The sequence below is a fragment of the Ascidiella aspersa genome, chromosome 5 (genome assembly GCF_963924565.1).
Source record: "Ascidiella aspersa chromosome 5, kaAscAspe10.2, whole genome shotgun sequence".
NCBI lineage: Eukaryota > Metazoa > Chordata > Ascidiacea > Phlebobranchia > Ascidiidae > Ascidiella > Ascidiella aspersa.
The window spans coordinates 2,366,510-2,383,371 of NC_139451.1; the positions used below are offsets into that span (position 1 = coordinate 2,366,510).

The following is a 16,862-nucleotide window of genomic DNA, read 5'->3' on the forward strand; positions in this document are numbered from 1 at the left end:
GTTCTTAAACTTTTTTCACCGCGGACCCCTAAAATTATATTTTGCTTCACACGGACCCCTGTAGGCAAGAAATTATTGAAAATGACGTCATAAATGAATGTCACAATCAAATAGCCTGTCAGAAATATGCTGATGGTTTAAGTAAAATGGAGTCTAACATTCAGTGGCAAAACCTTTCATTTTTAATTAAACTATTTTTTAATTTGATTCCTTTTCACACTTACACAAATATTTCAATTTGGCCTTCATGGACCCCAGTTTAAGAACCCCTGGTCATAAGTCAAAAAAAGTTTTAGAACCTTTACCTTCAGAAGATAATTAGAAGTTAATAATTAAAAGAAATAGTTGCGATGTCTTAACTATTCAGTCATTATGGCAATATAGGAATTCAAAAGGTTCTCAAAACGAAACTTCAGAAAACCAATAAAATATAAGTTAAACAGAATTTCTAAAATACTTTGGTTGGAAACCAAAAGAGTGTCAATAGGCTTTACAATTTTTTAAGCTTAATTCTAATTCCGTTTTCACTTTGCAAAATGAGTCTTGGTAATATCTTGGGTTCTGGTGTGGTTTCGTCCAAATACAACTGGTATCTTTTCAAAGTGAGCGCCAAGCATATTTTCATTTCGTTCATCGCGAAGTTTTGCCCGATGCAGTTTCTGAAACAAAATCAAGAAATATAAAAGACATAAAATCTACTTTTTAAATATTTTTGCTTTTTTTTACCTTAACGGTAAAAATATCTTTTTTCTCCGTGTACCATTTGTTAAAAAAATTCAGCAATTCGATGAAATTGTACCCAGGTAATTGAAAAACTAGAGTTTTCCCTATAAATGCATACAAACATAAACAAATATTATTAAAAAGTATATAGAGCGTGGGAGCGTGCGATAAATTAACCCAGTGTTTTCAACCCATCGGTCGCGACCCAAAGTGTGCTACAGTTTGAATTTGGCAGATTTATTAATATTGGTTCTGGGAAAGATTTCTCCAAAATTTGGGAAAATTGCAAGGACAACTCGAAGAAATCGCGCATAATAAGTAAAATCTAACTTATTTATGCTAGTGTCTCAGGGTTTAAACATTTCAGTGAAGAGAATCGTGCCTAAAGCCTCGCTATTATGTTTTGCTAAAAATTTGGATCGCCGCGAAAAACGGGCAGGCCAGGCTAGAAAAACAACTAGCATGTAGTCAGTGAGATACGAACTCACAGCCTCCGGACATACCGGAGACCGTCGCTCTACCAACTGAGCTACACAGGTGCAGAGAGGAGAAATTCAAGTAACCACCATGGCGCCATTGCTTGCTGCATTCTATTAGAACAAGCAACTTCACATTGAGTCTATTTTCATGAAAGCAAGACAACTAGTTCGCGGTGAGGCTCGAACCCACGACCTGCGGCCAGTGGGTCGTAGTTTGCCCATGTCAGCCTTGAAACAAACTTATAATGCGCAAACTAACCTTGGTCCAGCAGAGAATGGAAGGTAGGCGTGCGGAGATCGTTTGGCGATGTTCTCTTTGGTAAATCTTTCCGGGATAAACTCCTAAAAGTCAACAACAACAACCGTCGAAGCAGTAATCATAACGACATATATTTTTTATATGGTGTTATTTTAGTTTTTCTATCATTCAACTTAAAACAATTTCAATTTTCTTCTAGCAATAGAAACGGTTACCAACCGGGGTTCACAGAGAAACTCCAATTGACCTAATTTCATTTGTACTTTTTAACTTAAATTACCTAATTTTTTAAAGATTTATTTTATGCACAAAAAGGTCTTGTTTTTAACTACAACAGAGAAAAACAATAGTTTGTTCTCGAAAAAAATAGATTCGGTCTCTTAAAAATTTATTTGCATTCACAACAGCCGGCTTAGAAAAAGGATTACTTAATTACCTATATTGATTTTTTCAATAATTGAGTTCAACGCTTATACTACTTTTCTCACCAAAGGTTTTTCCCATATCTTTTCGTTCCTGTGCAAGAAGTAGATTTGCAGCGACACGTTTGCTCCGACCCCGACCACAGACTCGTACACTCGGTTTAACCTGCTCTTCAGAGTAAGCGGTTCTTCCAACCGACGCCCAATGCCGAACACGGGAGGATAAATCCGCATACTCTCCTTGATGAACATCGTCAGGTAGGTAAAGCGATTCAAGTTCTCCCTAAATAATATACAAACATTTCGTTAATGAAGTAAACCGGAAGCCATGGCAGACTAACCGGATCAATCGATCTATGATGCAAGCAAGGCAACTAGTCTGTGGTGAGGTTCGAACTCACGACCTCGGTCATACCGGGACCGTCACTCTACCAACTGAGCTTACACAGCTTCAGATGGGAGTGAGTCTAGAAACAACCATAGCACCGTTACTTGTATCATCCTGTTTGTAAAACTAGTCTGTGGCGAGGTTCGAACTCACGACCTCGGCCCTATGGTGACCGCCCCTCTACCAACTGAGCTACACAGGCTCAGAGGGGAGCGGGTCGAGAAACAACTATAGCACTGTTGCCTGCTGCATCCTGTTTGTAAAATTAGTCTGTGGTGAGGTTCGAACTTACGACCGCCATACCGGGACAGTCGCTCTACCATCTAAGCTACGCAGGCTTAGAGGGAGCAAGTCGAAAACAACAAGCATAATACAACGTCGAAAAATAGCACCATTGCTTGCTGCATCTTATTATTACAAACAACTTGATAATGAATGACTACCTATCAAGTCAATAAGTAATACATACACGAATGTGTACAATTGTGTTGTAACTTCTAGCCAGGGAGTCGAACCGGAACCGAACCGGAACTTTATGAACCGGTTTTGGGTCAATTTTATCCGAACCGTAACCGAACCTGAACCGTTTTTTATACGATTTTAAGGAGTCGAACCGGAACTGAACCGAATAATTTGAAATTACCTGAACCTTAACCGAACCCGAACCTGTAAATAAAAGCGGTTCGCTCATGCATGACGTCACAACTTCTATTTTACAGAGTCAAGTTGCGCCATATTCGAAATTTTATGAAAAAATATGAATATTGAATGAAAAAATCGTTGATTTTTTAGATATTTCAATAATGAGCTGCTGTTTTTTAATACATCACGTAACTTAGATTAAATGACTTACAATTCAAACATTATTCTCTACATTTATCGACTCACATTTTGAGATTTAACGCAAATTATATTGTATCTTAACCGGAACTTTATGAACCGGTTTTGAAATAGCGATGGTCGAACCGGAGCTGAACCGGAACTTTTAAATTACTCCGAACCGAAACCGGAACTGAACCGAATTCCGAAAAAATTCTTGAACCCGAACCGAACCTGAACCGGAAAAGTCAAACAGTTCGACTCCCTGCTTCTAGCCCTCCTGAAGTCTTTTTTACTAACGTTGTAGCGTAGTGTACTGAAGGCGATCGCAAACCGAATATGTCGATCAATGGTGTAAGGCAGGATAGAATAGCAACCAGCCTGCAGTGAGGTTCGAACTCACGACCAACGCTATACATAAACATATATAAGAGTGTTTCCTTATAGAAGGCAGTAGGTTTCTGATTCACTGTGTTTTGAAATTTAGACCACTCTTTTTAGGGAAATATATTGAAAATATAAATAAATTATTCAAGGGCTTAATTTTTTTTTGATATTTGATTTTACGAAACTAATCGAATTGCACAGTTGCGAAATTTTTCAACAACTTATTTGCCATATAAAAGGTTTAATCATAATCTTTGATCGATTGGACAACATCGGAAAGACGAAATCACATCTGTTGTACACTTTGGTGTATGTACGTTTCACGCACTTTGTCCAAATCATAAATTATTTTACAACTTCACAATTAACCCAAATTTGTGAATTAGAGAAAAAAGTTTTTCAAACCCAAGGCATTGATTTTGAATAATTCAACCTTTTATAGCAAACCTACCATAAAATGTCATTTTCTTCTTCGCTAATTGACAAAACTTCTTGTCTGCATTTTTCCTGAAACTCTGGATATTTGGCAAGATTATAGAGTGCCCACGAAATTCCTTTAAAAAAAACATAAAAAAAATATTTTATAAAAAACAATAAAATATGATAACTACGGTACTTGTTCCAGAACTTAAAAATAAATAAGATAACATTATGTGAGTGGTGGGCGACGATTAAAATTAAATTAAGTACCAATCCCCAAAAGAAAAAACAGTTTATTTATGATGCACTTAAAATCTTAACCAGGGGTCATCAAAATAACTTCAGGATAACCGTGAGGTCTGGCTATCGCGGCCAGCATAAAAAATGTCAAACTTTATTACCTCAAGTGTTGTTGTGCGAAGGAATTTTGAATATCTAAGCAACGAAAACTGTAGTGATCTTTATTAATTTTTAAAAAAATTAATACAAAAAATATTTACTTTGAAATTGCAACCGACGACATTTTAACCTTCATTAAGAAAATATGCGGCCGGCCGTAGTTTGGTGGCCGATGATATAAACGACTGATTTTCGGGATTCTATGTTCTGTACTTAGATTAATTTCTTCATCGATTTGTCAGGATCGTTTGATTTTAACCATTCGTATTCAGGCAGATTTTTGAAAAGGATGATTTCAGAATCTATTTTAATGCCTGTGGAAATTTGGAAAAACCATGTATGACTGGCTATTTTTTGAAGTATTTCGTCGCAATGGAGCGTAACCAAACCCATTGTGACGTAATAGCGCGAGAAAGGCGTAAAATCCTAAAACCCTTGTATGGTCAACAAAACTACAACCAAGTATTTTAACCACTGCTAGAATAATTCAATTTCCATAATATTAATTGCATAAATAAACTCGAATTTTAATATTATGTCGTGGTATTTCTGACACAAATTTTGTAAATTTGGAGGAAATCCTGCTTAAAACCGATCTCAGTAAATCTAACCAAATAAAAGTACTACAGTCGGCGATTTAATTAAACAGCAACATATTTCTTGGTCGCGACCCATTGGTTGAGAAACACTGCTATAGCGTTAATGGGTTTAGAAACGTCAGAGTTTATTACGAAATTGCCGAAAGAAATAAAAAAAATAAAATAAACGGTAATTCGTAAGGGTGTCTTTAATGGCCAGTTATAAAAATTTTAGTAATGAATAGACCACTGTTGGAATGTGTCACTTACCACTCGCAGTCGTGTCATGTCTTGCTACTGACCACTGTTGGAGTGTGTCCCTTACAACTTGCGGTCGTGTGGTGTTTTGCTACTGACCACTGTTGGAATGTGTCACTAACTGCTTGCAGTCGTGTAGTGTCTTGCTACTGACTACTGTTGGAGTGTGTCACTGACCACTCGCAGTCGTGTCATGTCTTGCTACTGACTACTGTTGGAATGTGTCACTTACCACTTGCGGTCGTGTCATGTCTTGCTACTGACTACTGTTGGAATGTGTCACTTACCACTCGCAGCTGTGTCGTGTCTTGCTACTGACTACTGTTGGAATGTGTCACTTACCACTCGCAGTCGTGTTGTGTCTTGCTACTGACTACTGTTGGAATGTGTCACTCACCACTTGCGGTCGTGTCATGTCCTTCGAAGAGAAAAGTGTCAACTTCGTCTCGAATCTCGCTGTCACTCAAACCTTTGCCGTCCTCGTCCTGAAATAAGTTGAAGTGAGATCCATTTTGCAAAATAAAATAAAAAATAAAAAATACCTAAAAAGTTTGGTGACCCCAGTACGAAAATAACAAAGATTCTGATATTAACATACTAGTTGCTTACCGCACTGCGATCAACTTCTATCCGGCATTTAAACAACGAAAAAGTTCTGAAACATTGCAGATGTTTTTGAGCATTTGCACAGTAGCCTACATGTATAAAGCTTAAATGATATCATTCTCTGTTTATTTTGAACGTTTAATCGGGGCTTCTTAAACTAGGGTTCGTGGACCAGTTTTTTAAAAAGCTTAATTGAAATATTAGTAAATAATTTAAACAATAAAATGAAATTTAAAAAAAGAGATTTTAATTGAAAAAAAAAAACGCTTTGGCGACTTTTTTAAATATATTTTGGCTTTATTTCAGCTTTTTGACATTTTTGGGCTGAAAACAGCAAGTTTATTAAGTCGTTTATGTTTTATGCAGCATCTCGGAAATATTAATGCCAACCATGGCCATGCGACCCCGAAAATAAATTAGTAGGGGATACGTTAAAAACTTAAACAGCGCCAGTGTTAAATAAACCAATTTAACACACATTTATATAATTTGGTAAATTAGCTCTTTCTTACTCTTGTCTGCAGCAGAATGTCAAGAAAATCCAGCTGATTTTTTCCACCGGCGTAAAACTGCGTTTTCCCGTCTACATGAACTTTCGCATCGGAATCTTTTGCAGCGGCGAGGGATTGTCGGCGTTCGGTTATTATCTGGAACAAATTTTAATAAAAATCATTACATTTTAAGTATTTAACAAAGAAATCATTACATTTTAAGTATTTCACAATTCTTTGATCTAATTTTTTTTTTAAGTTGTAGATTATAGAGTTAACAATTTCTAAATTTTTCTAGCCAAGCCTGCGGAGTCCAACGAAACAAAAGAAGAAAAATAAATTATTATTGATCTACTTTTAAACAAGCTGCACATTATAGAGTTGGTAAATAAATTAATAATAATAAACCTTTCTGCAAATTTTATTTATTTAGTTTGGTGCGATTCAGGACCCTGACAGTTATTGAAACAACTTTTAGCATTGTTTTCCCTCACGCAATTCAGCAATACACCCCAGCAAATAAACTTAGGCTACTTCCGAGTTAAGGTGGGTAAGGGGCTTGCCCCCCCTGGAATTTCAAAATGATTATTAGTATTATTTGTAAGTGTAATACATGAAGGTCAAAAATAATATACACTATCCATTGCCCCCAAGGGCGTATCCAGGGGGCGGGAGTTCTTACCCCCTTTTTGTAAGTGATATTATCGTTTTTGGTTCGTTTTTGTCATGGTTTGACAAAGTGTTCGAAGCGGCATGCTTTTCAAGGAATTGGGTCACGCGTCTTAATCTAATGCGAAGCCAAAATCGAGCGCAAAACGCCGTTTTTCGTCTTTAGTTTGGTCGACCGTAAACGCTGGATAGTTTTTCTTTTTCGTTATTTGTTTAGGTCAGTGGTTCTCAACCTTTTTTCTTTCGTGGCCCATTTACTTTGCAAAAAAATTCTGTGGCCCAATAGAATTTTTATGAAAGAAAAAACTTTAAAATAGGTTTGGAACAAAACAAATCAGAACATATTTCAAAACAGATTATTTAATCAACCGTGCATTAGTGAGATACTTGTGGCTGAACAATAAATTTACATTCCTTTTTAATTCCTCTCAAACCATTATTCCTTTAAAATGAAATATAATGACACAAATGAAACTAAATTTAGCTTTTTAAATTGGTCTGTTGTCCTCCTCAAATGTTCTTATGGCCCCCACTGCTTGAGAAGCGCTGGTTTAGGTTGCAGATTAGCAAGTGTTTATTCGACAAATGACAACGCTAAGGCAAACCTTATTTCTTTTTTTCTCGCTAAAAAACGTCAACGCAGTATATTTCTCGCTGTTCGGTCTCTGCGCTAATATCCGATGTTGGTGTGTAACATCGACATTTGTTTACATGAAGTAGAATCTTAAAAGGAGGTATAATGTCACTGTCGTGCGCGTTTTAAAGTATACATTTTTTAGTAATGATAGTTAACGCAAAGTTATGCTCTTTAAGCGTACTCTAAGACCACGTGCTAAGTGTGCAATGGACACGACTTATTTCCCCTCAACCGCAGCTTGTAATTTAGCTGACTTGGCACACAGATCGGCGCAGATGTTCAATAATCGTGGCATAAACGATCTTCGTTTAGTATTGCACGTGATGAAATTAAGGCTTGCTTGTAATTTAGCACTAGTTCCGTTCATGGAACTTGAAAACTGCGCTGCTGATAGTCGAATTATGGATGATTCTACCACAATTAAACACACATATTTTAAGGTCTTGTTTTTTTTTTTTTGCCTAAAGTTAACGATTGCACACTGTGGTTTCGCAGCTGGCGCCGGACAGGATTGTCAACGACGCACATGCTCGCTTTTGCTGGACGTATTTTGCTGTTCTGGGTTTTTTTTTCTATCACGTCTTGCAACCACCATTCTATGACGTCATACTGTCACTGTTTTAATGACGTCATTATTCATTGACATCAGGCGAAAAATAGGGGAATTCCCTAAGTTGAAAATTCAGGACCCCTTTTTTGATTTTCTGGTTACGCCCCTGATTGCCCCCCCTGGAAACTTTTCTGCAGGCAGGCGCCCCTGAGTGTCACCTATACCTAATATATTCTGTTCTACCAATTGATGATTTATGCTTAACACTAAGTTAAACGTTAGTGTATTTTTGCAACAAAATGATTTTTTTCTGTTTTTTTAATTTTTTATGCGATTAGCAGTGAGTTTGTGCATAATAGTTAAAAACCAGAAAAGTTTGTGCATAATAGTTAAAAACCATAAAAAAACAAAAATGTCGATTTTATTAAATGTTTTTGATTTTTATTAAATACGATTTCTACCAAAAAAACTGAGGTAAAAACCTGTTCTGCGTGATGATGAACAATGTCCGCTGCTTTTTGGAATTCCTTTCCCGACTTAGAGCGCACAAAAATAAAATCGATCAACAGAAATGGGTTCATCGCCCGTGACATTACTAATCTTCCAAGGTCACCCACTGCTTTTATGTAAGGGTGCGCACCCCTGAAAACAAAAATTTTATAAAAAACAGCACAAAGCCTAATTGCTCTAATGTGGTGGCTTTAAAATGATTTGCTATTTGCAGAACCTTTAGCTTCTTTAAACTATTTTTGATCGCAATATTAATACCTTCAACATTTATCGACCCTACAGAGCAAATTTACTTTTCAAACTAAACGTTTTTTTTTCAATTATTTTTTAAAACAGACTAGCTTTCATTTAAAAACAAACAGGATGTCGTTTCAAAAAGGGACAAAATTGGACTTTTGATAAACAAGGCAACTTTAAACTTTTCATATCACCACATCAACTTAAAATAAACTATTTTTAAAGAGCCGGCAATATTTGTCTCAACATTGATCAACAAACTCATTACGTTTTTTTTTTTACAAAAAAGAGGCTTTGCGCAATGAAGTTGGAGATGTTACACAGACCCTTTGTAACGCAGGGCTGTGTAGTGCAATTCGTACTCGGGACTCGACGGAGTCGGTTTGTTTTGCTGGAAAGTAAGACTGCATAAAACTACCCGTGTTCTACATGCACATGCGCAGTACAGCATTTCGCGGCTGATAAGGCAGCAAACTGTAAATTGTAAAAGTGTAATAGCAAATAGTGGAATAACCATGTATGGTGAGTGTTTTTTTTTACATGGCACACCTATGAGTGGATTGCTTAATATCAACTTTATTTCTTTAGCTATACACAAAATCCAATTACGATTTGCATGCTCATGTTACTTGCGTTTATTTTAAATTTCCTCATAAACTCTGGAGCATAATGTTTGGAGGTTGAAGTGCAGTGCAGTGCAATGACTTGACTTAAGTGCACTTAAGTCACTGTTTTTAAATGACTTGACTTGACTTAAGTCATTTGGGCAAAATGACTTGACTTGACTTAAGTCTTTTGGACAAATGACTTGACTTGACTTAAGTCTTTTGAACAAATGACTTGGGTTGAAATAAAGCATTTCTTCAAGTATTTTTTTTATAAAATTGAGCTATTTTTCCAAAATTTTGCACAAAAACAAATTGATTGCTATATGTTCTGTTTTCCTTATTTTTTAGTTCAGTTATTGTTCATAATCATGCGAGTGTAAAAATTCGAATAGTTTAACGCTTTATTTTTATGACAAGGACATGACTTGAAGTTGACTTGCTCGCATAATGACTTGACTGGGACTTGACTTGGGCAACCGATGACTTGGACTGGGACTTGTTATTTATTCAAAAAGACTTGACTTGGACTTAAGTTGTTTTACAAATGACTTGATTGGGACTTAAGTCATTTTAAAATGACTTGTTTACAACACTGTTGAAGTGAGAGGTAATCCCATACAAAGTAGGTAGCATTTTGAAGACCTTTCGAAATAGCCTTAAGATAAAGCTGGGGGTTGTAGTTAGACTTAGAATGAATATCAAAGCCCATAGGAAGTAGGTAGCATTTTGTATCATTTCCTCTTAAACTTACTTCACATGTTGGCAGTTGGTTTTCGAAGACATCGCGCACTGTAGCATTGTGTCCAACGTCATCAAGCTTACATCCTCAGAAACTTCAAGATCTTTTCCATCAAGTCCCGACCATTTTTCCAGCATTACTTTTGCGTTTTTGTTAAAAACATCAACGTAGCTAAAATAAAATAACAAACACACTGAAAACATCGAAAATTCCATGTAAACTTGCAATAATAGTGTTGCTATTTTCATGCTATAATTTAGTGTTCTTTATCACAAATGTTGTCAGCAAAAATAATATATTTGGGCAATTCAATCCCACCCGATTTGAGTCATGTAATTACTGTGGCAAACAGGCAACATTGATGAAATTAAAATGTTCCAAAGCAACGTTTTCTAAATTGGTGCACAACAATTTGTTTCTGCGCTTAAAATAGGTTACCTTTGCTGTGTTTAAGCCACTTTCTAAAAAAAAAATTCAGACTAAAAAGCTGAAATACACAATTAAACTATTATCAGATCAAAACTTAAGGGCTGATGCTACCACTTGGTATGAGCGATAATGTTAAACATAATGTAACAACAAAAACAAACAATCTACCCAACCAATTTTGCAATATATATATATATATATAAATAACACAAAAAATTAACATTAATTGTTAGCAAACCTTTTAAGGATGTTAAAGTGAAAAGCCGGAGTAAGTAAATGTCGGTTTCGTTGCCATTTCTTCCCCTTGCTTGTCAGCAAACCGTCTCCAATCCACGGGCGTAAGAAGTCATATGTGAGATTGTTTTTAGGAGCTAAAAAAGATTTATTAATGTTAAAAAGATCATAAAGTCTTTAAATTGTAAGTTTATGTTGTACGGTAAAAACAATTTTTAAAAGGTTTCATATTTAATTGATAAACCTTCACACAACATTTTTAAAGGTGCTTTGAAGGAATGAAATGGATTCTTAAAACATAGCCTACTTTTGCAACTACATAACAGAATTTTAGCATGCTCTTAAACTTTCTTAGTAACCACCAAAGCTTAAATTAAAACTAAAACTGCCCACACAAATTACAAAAGTCTAATAACCTCTTGAAGATATTACTTTATTATTATGTTTAAATATCAAATTCACCCTTCAATGTTAAGAAATACCATTTAAAAAAACATTTTAAAATAGAAGAAAACAAGCTCTGGTTGGTAATAATTTGTTCAAGTGCGTCGCGGATAAACGGAAAACATATGAAAAAAAGTATTTATTAGGTTTGGCAATGTAACAAAAACTTTGCAAGAAATTTAAAAGAAATGCTGGTAGCCTATACTAAAATAATCGCGCTCGCTTCGCTCGCCATGTGCGCCCCTACTTCAAACGGTTAGTTATCGCGTTTCTTTAAGCTAGTTTTATTACACTTTTTACTGAAATATGGATGACGGCGTGTGAACTCGAATTTTAAACCAAACAAACGCTTTTCATTCGCGCTACGTTTCAAATATTCAATGCCTCTTTAAATTTAATCAAACACATCTTTTGTACAAAAAAATCCGAGGCCATTCACAATGGTTCAAACATTTTAATAACACAATTCTTAGTTATCATTTTGTGCGGCCCGCAGAGAACTTACTGAGTATGGTTTTGGCCCGCGACTTGAAAAAGGTTGCCGACCCCTGATCTAAATTAAGGCTAGTGTACCGGTAATACATTTAAAATAAAAATATCACAATACCTGGTCCTAAGTGATGGTATTGGGATTCATCTGATAACAAATATGTAGGCTATTACCTTTTCAGTGTAAAGATACGATGAAAAGGCGATTTTATTGAATATAATGGCTTTAATATTTTTATCGAAATTAGCAAAAAAAACCTGTGTATTGTGTCTCCTACTTTTCACATGGAAAAAAATAATTTTTGGGACATATCGTGTTTTGTTGCTTTGGTATGTTTTGGACCGACTTCTGTCAAGATCTTCATAGAAGATATATGAATTTTCAAATTTTCAGACATGAGTTATGGTGGCATGTTGATGCGATTTAGAATTGTAGGAGTCTGCCCCATAGGCATGAAACAGCGGCCCGGTTGTCAAATAACTCAGGGCCACAATCTAGCTTTAACTTGCTTATTCAAAGGCGCTTCACAACAATCGACTACACACCTAAATTGAAGTCCGAGTTGTGGGTGCAAACCAAAACCTGAAAAAAAGTGCCGCTTTTGGTGAAAAGTGTCACAAAACGCTCTAAAGCAGTTAACAAAACTAAAATTTGGTTCACACACGAAAAATTTTGTGAACCATAGCTCTAATAAACACATTAAAACTGCATTATCAGCTCACCTCCACTAGAAAGAAGACTTTTAGCCACATCTGGGTGGTGAATCTGCAGCGTGGAATAGAAGGGACCGATCCATTGATTGAACATCGTCGGAAAGCTGACATTTCGTTTCTCGACCAGTTCAAAACCTTGGGCAGAAGGTGAAAACTAAAACAGCAAAGATAAAAAGAGACATTTTTAACTAATGTAGATATTGATATGTTGCTGCAGGCCACTGCGTGAAATATGGCAAGTGTAACCAAAAGTCTTTTTAAAAAGAGACATTTTAAACCAATGTAGATATTAAAATGTGGCTACAAAGTAAGGTATGGAAACTCTTGCAGAGTCGGACTCGACAAAGTCGGTTTATTTATCTGGAGTCGAACCGGACTCGGCACTCGAGTAAACCGCGAAAACTACCCGAGTCCCGAGTCCGACGTGCGCATTCGCAGTTCATAATTTTGAAACTTATGTCGCCGCTATCTTTAAATTGTAAAGGTGAAATGGCATAATGTTGGATATTTGCCAATGGGTAAGTTATATGACAACTCCATAAGCAGATTGCTGAATATTCACCGTTACGCAGTTTGGCGGCTGAGCCGGACTCTGGACTTGAATTTACACATCTGCCCGGAATCGAACTCGGGGGTCGGTTTAGTTTTTGCCGTCGTTTATGGCAAGTGTTGAGTTTATGTAAAAAATATCCATTTTGTAGCTACATGCCACAAAGGAAAGTGTGGCAATTGTGTTTCCAATAGGTGCTTTTATATCGATTGGAACTACTTTGCTGAATAGCTATTTCTTTTCTAAATTAGTGTTTTGGAATTTTGTAAAACTAACAATCAGCTGTTTTTAATAAGAACACGTTTTGGCGCCAAATTAATAAGTCCCATGAAGAAAGGAAGTGATTTTCAATAGCAATACATTTCGATTAAATTGCAACAAGTTGCATATTAAGGAGGGTACTTTAATGAACCGAAAAATGATAGTTGTTTGCGAAAGTCTCGATTTGCTTTGTATTCAAGTAAAGCAGACATTTTGTTTGTTTTATCCCGGTTTGCTGCAGAATAGAACAGTGTTTCTCAACCTTTTTAGCTTACGGACCGGTAAAATTTCAAAACAAATTTTGCGGACCGGTGGACCTTCAAGAATCAAAATCTACCCAAAATTTAATTACGCAATAGTATGCAACTAAAACTCTTCTTACCTTTCACATAGTACTCAACTGGTCTTAAAGTTTAAGACTTAAACGAGTTGTAGCCTACTTTTAAACAGTTGCAGCATTGTAACGTACAATGAAGTCCAAAGAATACCATTAACTTTATTTTACGTCACAATGCTGCAAATTACGGAGCTGGCGAAGTTCTAAATTTGATGGAGAAACCTTCAACATCTGAATTTCGCAATTGCGATATCAAATTTTAATGTATTTGTGGACCGGCAGGAAAGTTGACGCGGACCGGCACCGGTCCGCGGACCTGCGGTTGAGAACCACTGGCATAGAATACTGATTACAAGTAGTATTTCATGGTAGGGCCTGAGTTCGAATTTTACTAAATAGCAGGAGAGGGGTTGGTAGCCGAGGTCGCATATACGGGCGTTTATGTCGCATATACGGGCGGTTCTTGGTCGCATATACGGGCGGAGATGTCGCATATACGGGCGTTCGCATAATGTCGCATATACGGGCGAATTTCTCTACCGAACATACTACTGTGTGGTGTAAGGCGTCGGAATGGCGTTCTATCAGATTTTAGTAGGCCATTATGAAGTGTTTGTGTTGCCTGACAGTTATGACGTCATATCGTGTCTTCATCGTAACGTCACTCTCATCAAGTTCTGTAGTAAATAGCTCATATTTGGCTAGGTCGCATATACGGGCGTTCGCATAATGTCGCATATACGGGCGAATTTCTCTACTGAACATACTGTGTGGTTTAAGGCGTCAAAACGGCGTTCGAATAAATTTTAGTTGGCCATTATAAAATGTTTGTGTTGCCTGACAGTTATGACGTCATATCATGTCTTTATCGTGACGTCACACGAATCTAGTGGTGTAGTAAATTACCCATATATTTGGCTAGGTCGCATATACGGGCGTTCGCATAATGTCGCACATACGGGCGAATTTCTCTACCGAACATACTGTGTGGTGTAAGGCGTCAAAACGGCGTTCGAATAATTTTTTTAACTTAAAATTAAATAAATTCATTTTTTATGTTCCTAATCCTTCTTGTCACTTCAGTCGCTGTCCTCAGTAGAAACACTGTGTTTAATGAAAAAATCTAGTTTGATATATATTACGCCTGTTATTTATTTTTCATTTACTTATCTGTTGTTTTAAACATACAAATAGCCTCCCGCAAGTGAGTATACTATTATTATTGCAATATTGTTGCGTTCTTTTTTGGATTTCGCGATATTTTATTTTACGTTTTACAGTATTTGTTTAGTAATTGTTTTCTTTAAATAAAAGATTATACGATTTTGCTGCCAAATTTTGGATTGGCTCGCTGTATATCGAAATTTACCATGGAGACAAAGCCATATTTTATGACGGTCAGCTAACCGACAAGAAATCAAGCAAAATGTGAAATACATTACCAGAACAAAAATCGAATGTATGATGTAACAAAATAACCTTATATAAACCGTTTGCTAATTTATAGTCTTATTTTATAGTTTTGTTTATATTTTTTATTTATCCAATACAAATGTATTTTGAGTGTGTTAATTGGCAGCTGCTGTATTTTGTTAGCAAGAATCGTTAGGACCGTCAGTATTACAGTATGGTAATTTACTACACCACTAGATTAGTGTGGCGTAATTACGAAGACATAATATGACGTCATAACTGTCAGGCAACACAAACACCTTATAATGACCAACTAAAATTTATTCGAACGCCGTTTTGACGCCTTAAACACACAGTATGTTCGGTAGAGAAATTCGCCCGTATATGCGACATTATGCGAACGCCCGTATATGCGACCTAGCCAAATATATGGGAATTTACTACACCACTAGATTAGTGTGACGTCACAATGAAAACATGATATGACGTTATAACTGTCAGGCAACACAAACATTTTATAATGGTCAACTAAAATTCATTCGAACGCCGTTTTGACGCCTTAAACCACACAGTGTGTTCAGTAGCGAAATTCGCCCGTATATGCGACATTATGCGAACTCCCGTATATGCGACCTAGCCAAATATGAGCTATTTACTACAGCACTTGATGAGTGTGACGTCACGATGAAGACATTATATGACGTCATAACTGTCAGGCAACACAAACACTTCATAATGGCCTACTAAAATCTGATAGAACGCCATTCCGACGCCTTACACCACACAGTAGTATGTTCGGTAGAGAAATTCGCCCGTATATGCGACATTATGCGAACGCCCGTATATGCGACATCTCCGCCCGTATATGCGACCTACAAGCGCCCGTATATGCGACATAAACGCCCGTATATGCGACCTCGGCTACCAACCCTGATGAATAGCAGAGGTGATGGTAAACCAGATTTATTGCCGGTAAATATTGCCGTTAATTTTTTTCCGCGAGGCCTTGTTCTAAAACTATGTTTGCCTATGCTAGTTGCATATTTGTGCATGACATTAAAGGTTAAGCCCTTTGTTATTGAAGCGTACGTTATGTTATTCCTTAATGACAAATCTTTGCGACTATGTAGTGACGTGTCCATCTAATTAAATATTCAACGTGGTGTATCTGAGTTGTTTGCCTTTTACCATTATTCGTTTCGCTGTAGTTACTCTTCTCGCTCCTCCTCTCTTTCTCTTGTTACTCTCACCTTCTCGCATGCGCCTTTTCGTGCTACGCCCTCGGCAGTCTGACCGGGGCGCCTTCGTGAGCAGTCGCCTTTGCTAATGCTAATACATCGGACTGATAAACAAGTAGTCTTTGGGTAGATGTTAACCTTCTGATAGGAATCTGATATAAGGAGTCATAGGGACCTAACAATAGTCCCAATAAACATTTAAGACATTCCCAAACCGCTACAACGACATGCCTAATTTTATTCCTCGTTTCGGTCAGAAAGTTATTCGACTTCTCCAACAGCGCTAACGGTTAGCTATGTTTTCAGCCTCTTATGAAGCAAGCAGTTTGGAATGAAACGAGCAGATTCCAAGTCGACCACAAGGAGCGCAGCTGAGCAACTCCCAGCTACATTTTCCATATTTGACAGTAAAAATATTTTGAGTTAAGTTTTACACCAATCACTTTATTAAATTAAACCTAACTGACTGATAAAATACAACGTACCAACAAGTTTCTAGTGATATAAAGCCGTATGTACATATTAATATCATAGGTCCCGGTACTCCCCCCCCCCCCTAAAATTCAAACAAATT

General features: G+C 36.7%; 1 protein-coding gene across 2 annotated transcripts; it reads right to left on the bottom strand.

The window, feature by feature from the left end:
• Window positions 1-250: 250 nt before the first annotated feature.
• On the bottom strand, window positions 251-14,027 carry LOC146141471 (cytochrome P450 4F6-like). Of its 2 annotated transcripts, XM_083389390.1 has the most exons (11): window positions 12,499-14,027; window positions 12,322-12,358; window positions 10,847-10,979; window positions 10,192-10,350; window positions 8,568-8,727; window positions 6,251-6,385; window positions 5,530-5,617; window positions 3,929-4,031; window positions 1,950-2,166; window positions 1,462-1,544; window positions 251-659 (listed from the first exon to the last, which is right to left on the bottom strand). In XM_083389390.1, exons 1-11 carry the CDS (start codon window positions 12,598-12,600, stop codon window positions 491-493), a joined length of 1,386 nt encoding a protein of 461 aa, XP_083245516.1. In that variant the 5' UTR covers window positions 12,601-14,027; the 3' UTR covers window positions 251-490. The 2 variants fall into 2 exon arrangements, with proteins under 2 accessions (XP_083245516.1, XP_083245517.1); XM_083389391.1 differs by lacking the exon at window positions 12,322-12,358 and having other exon boundaries at window positions 12,499-12,643.
• Window positions 14,028-16,862: the final 2,835 nt, after the last annotated feature.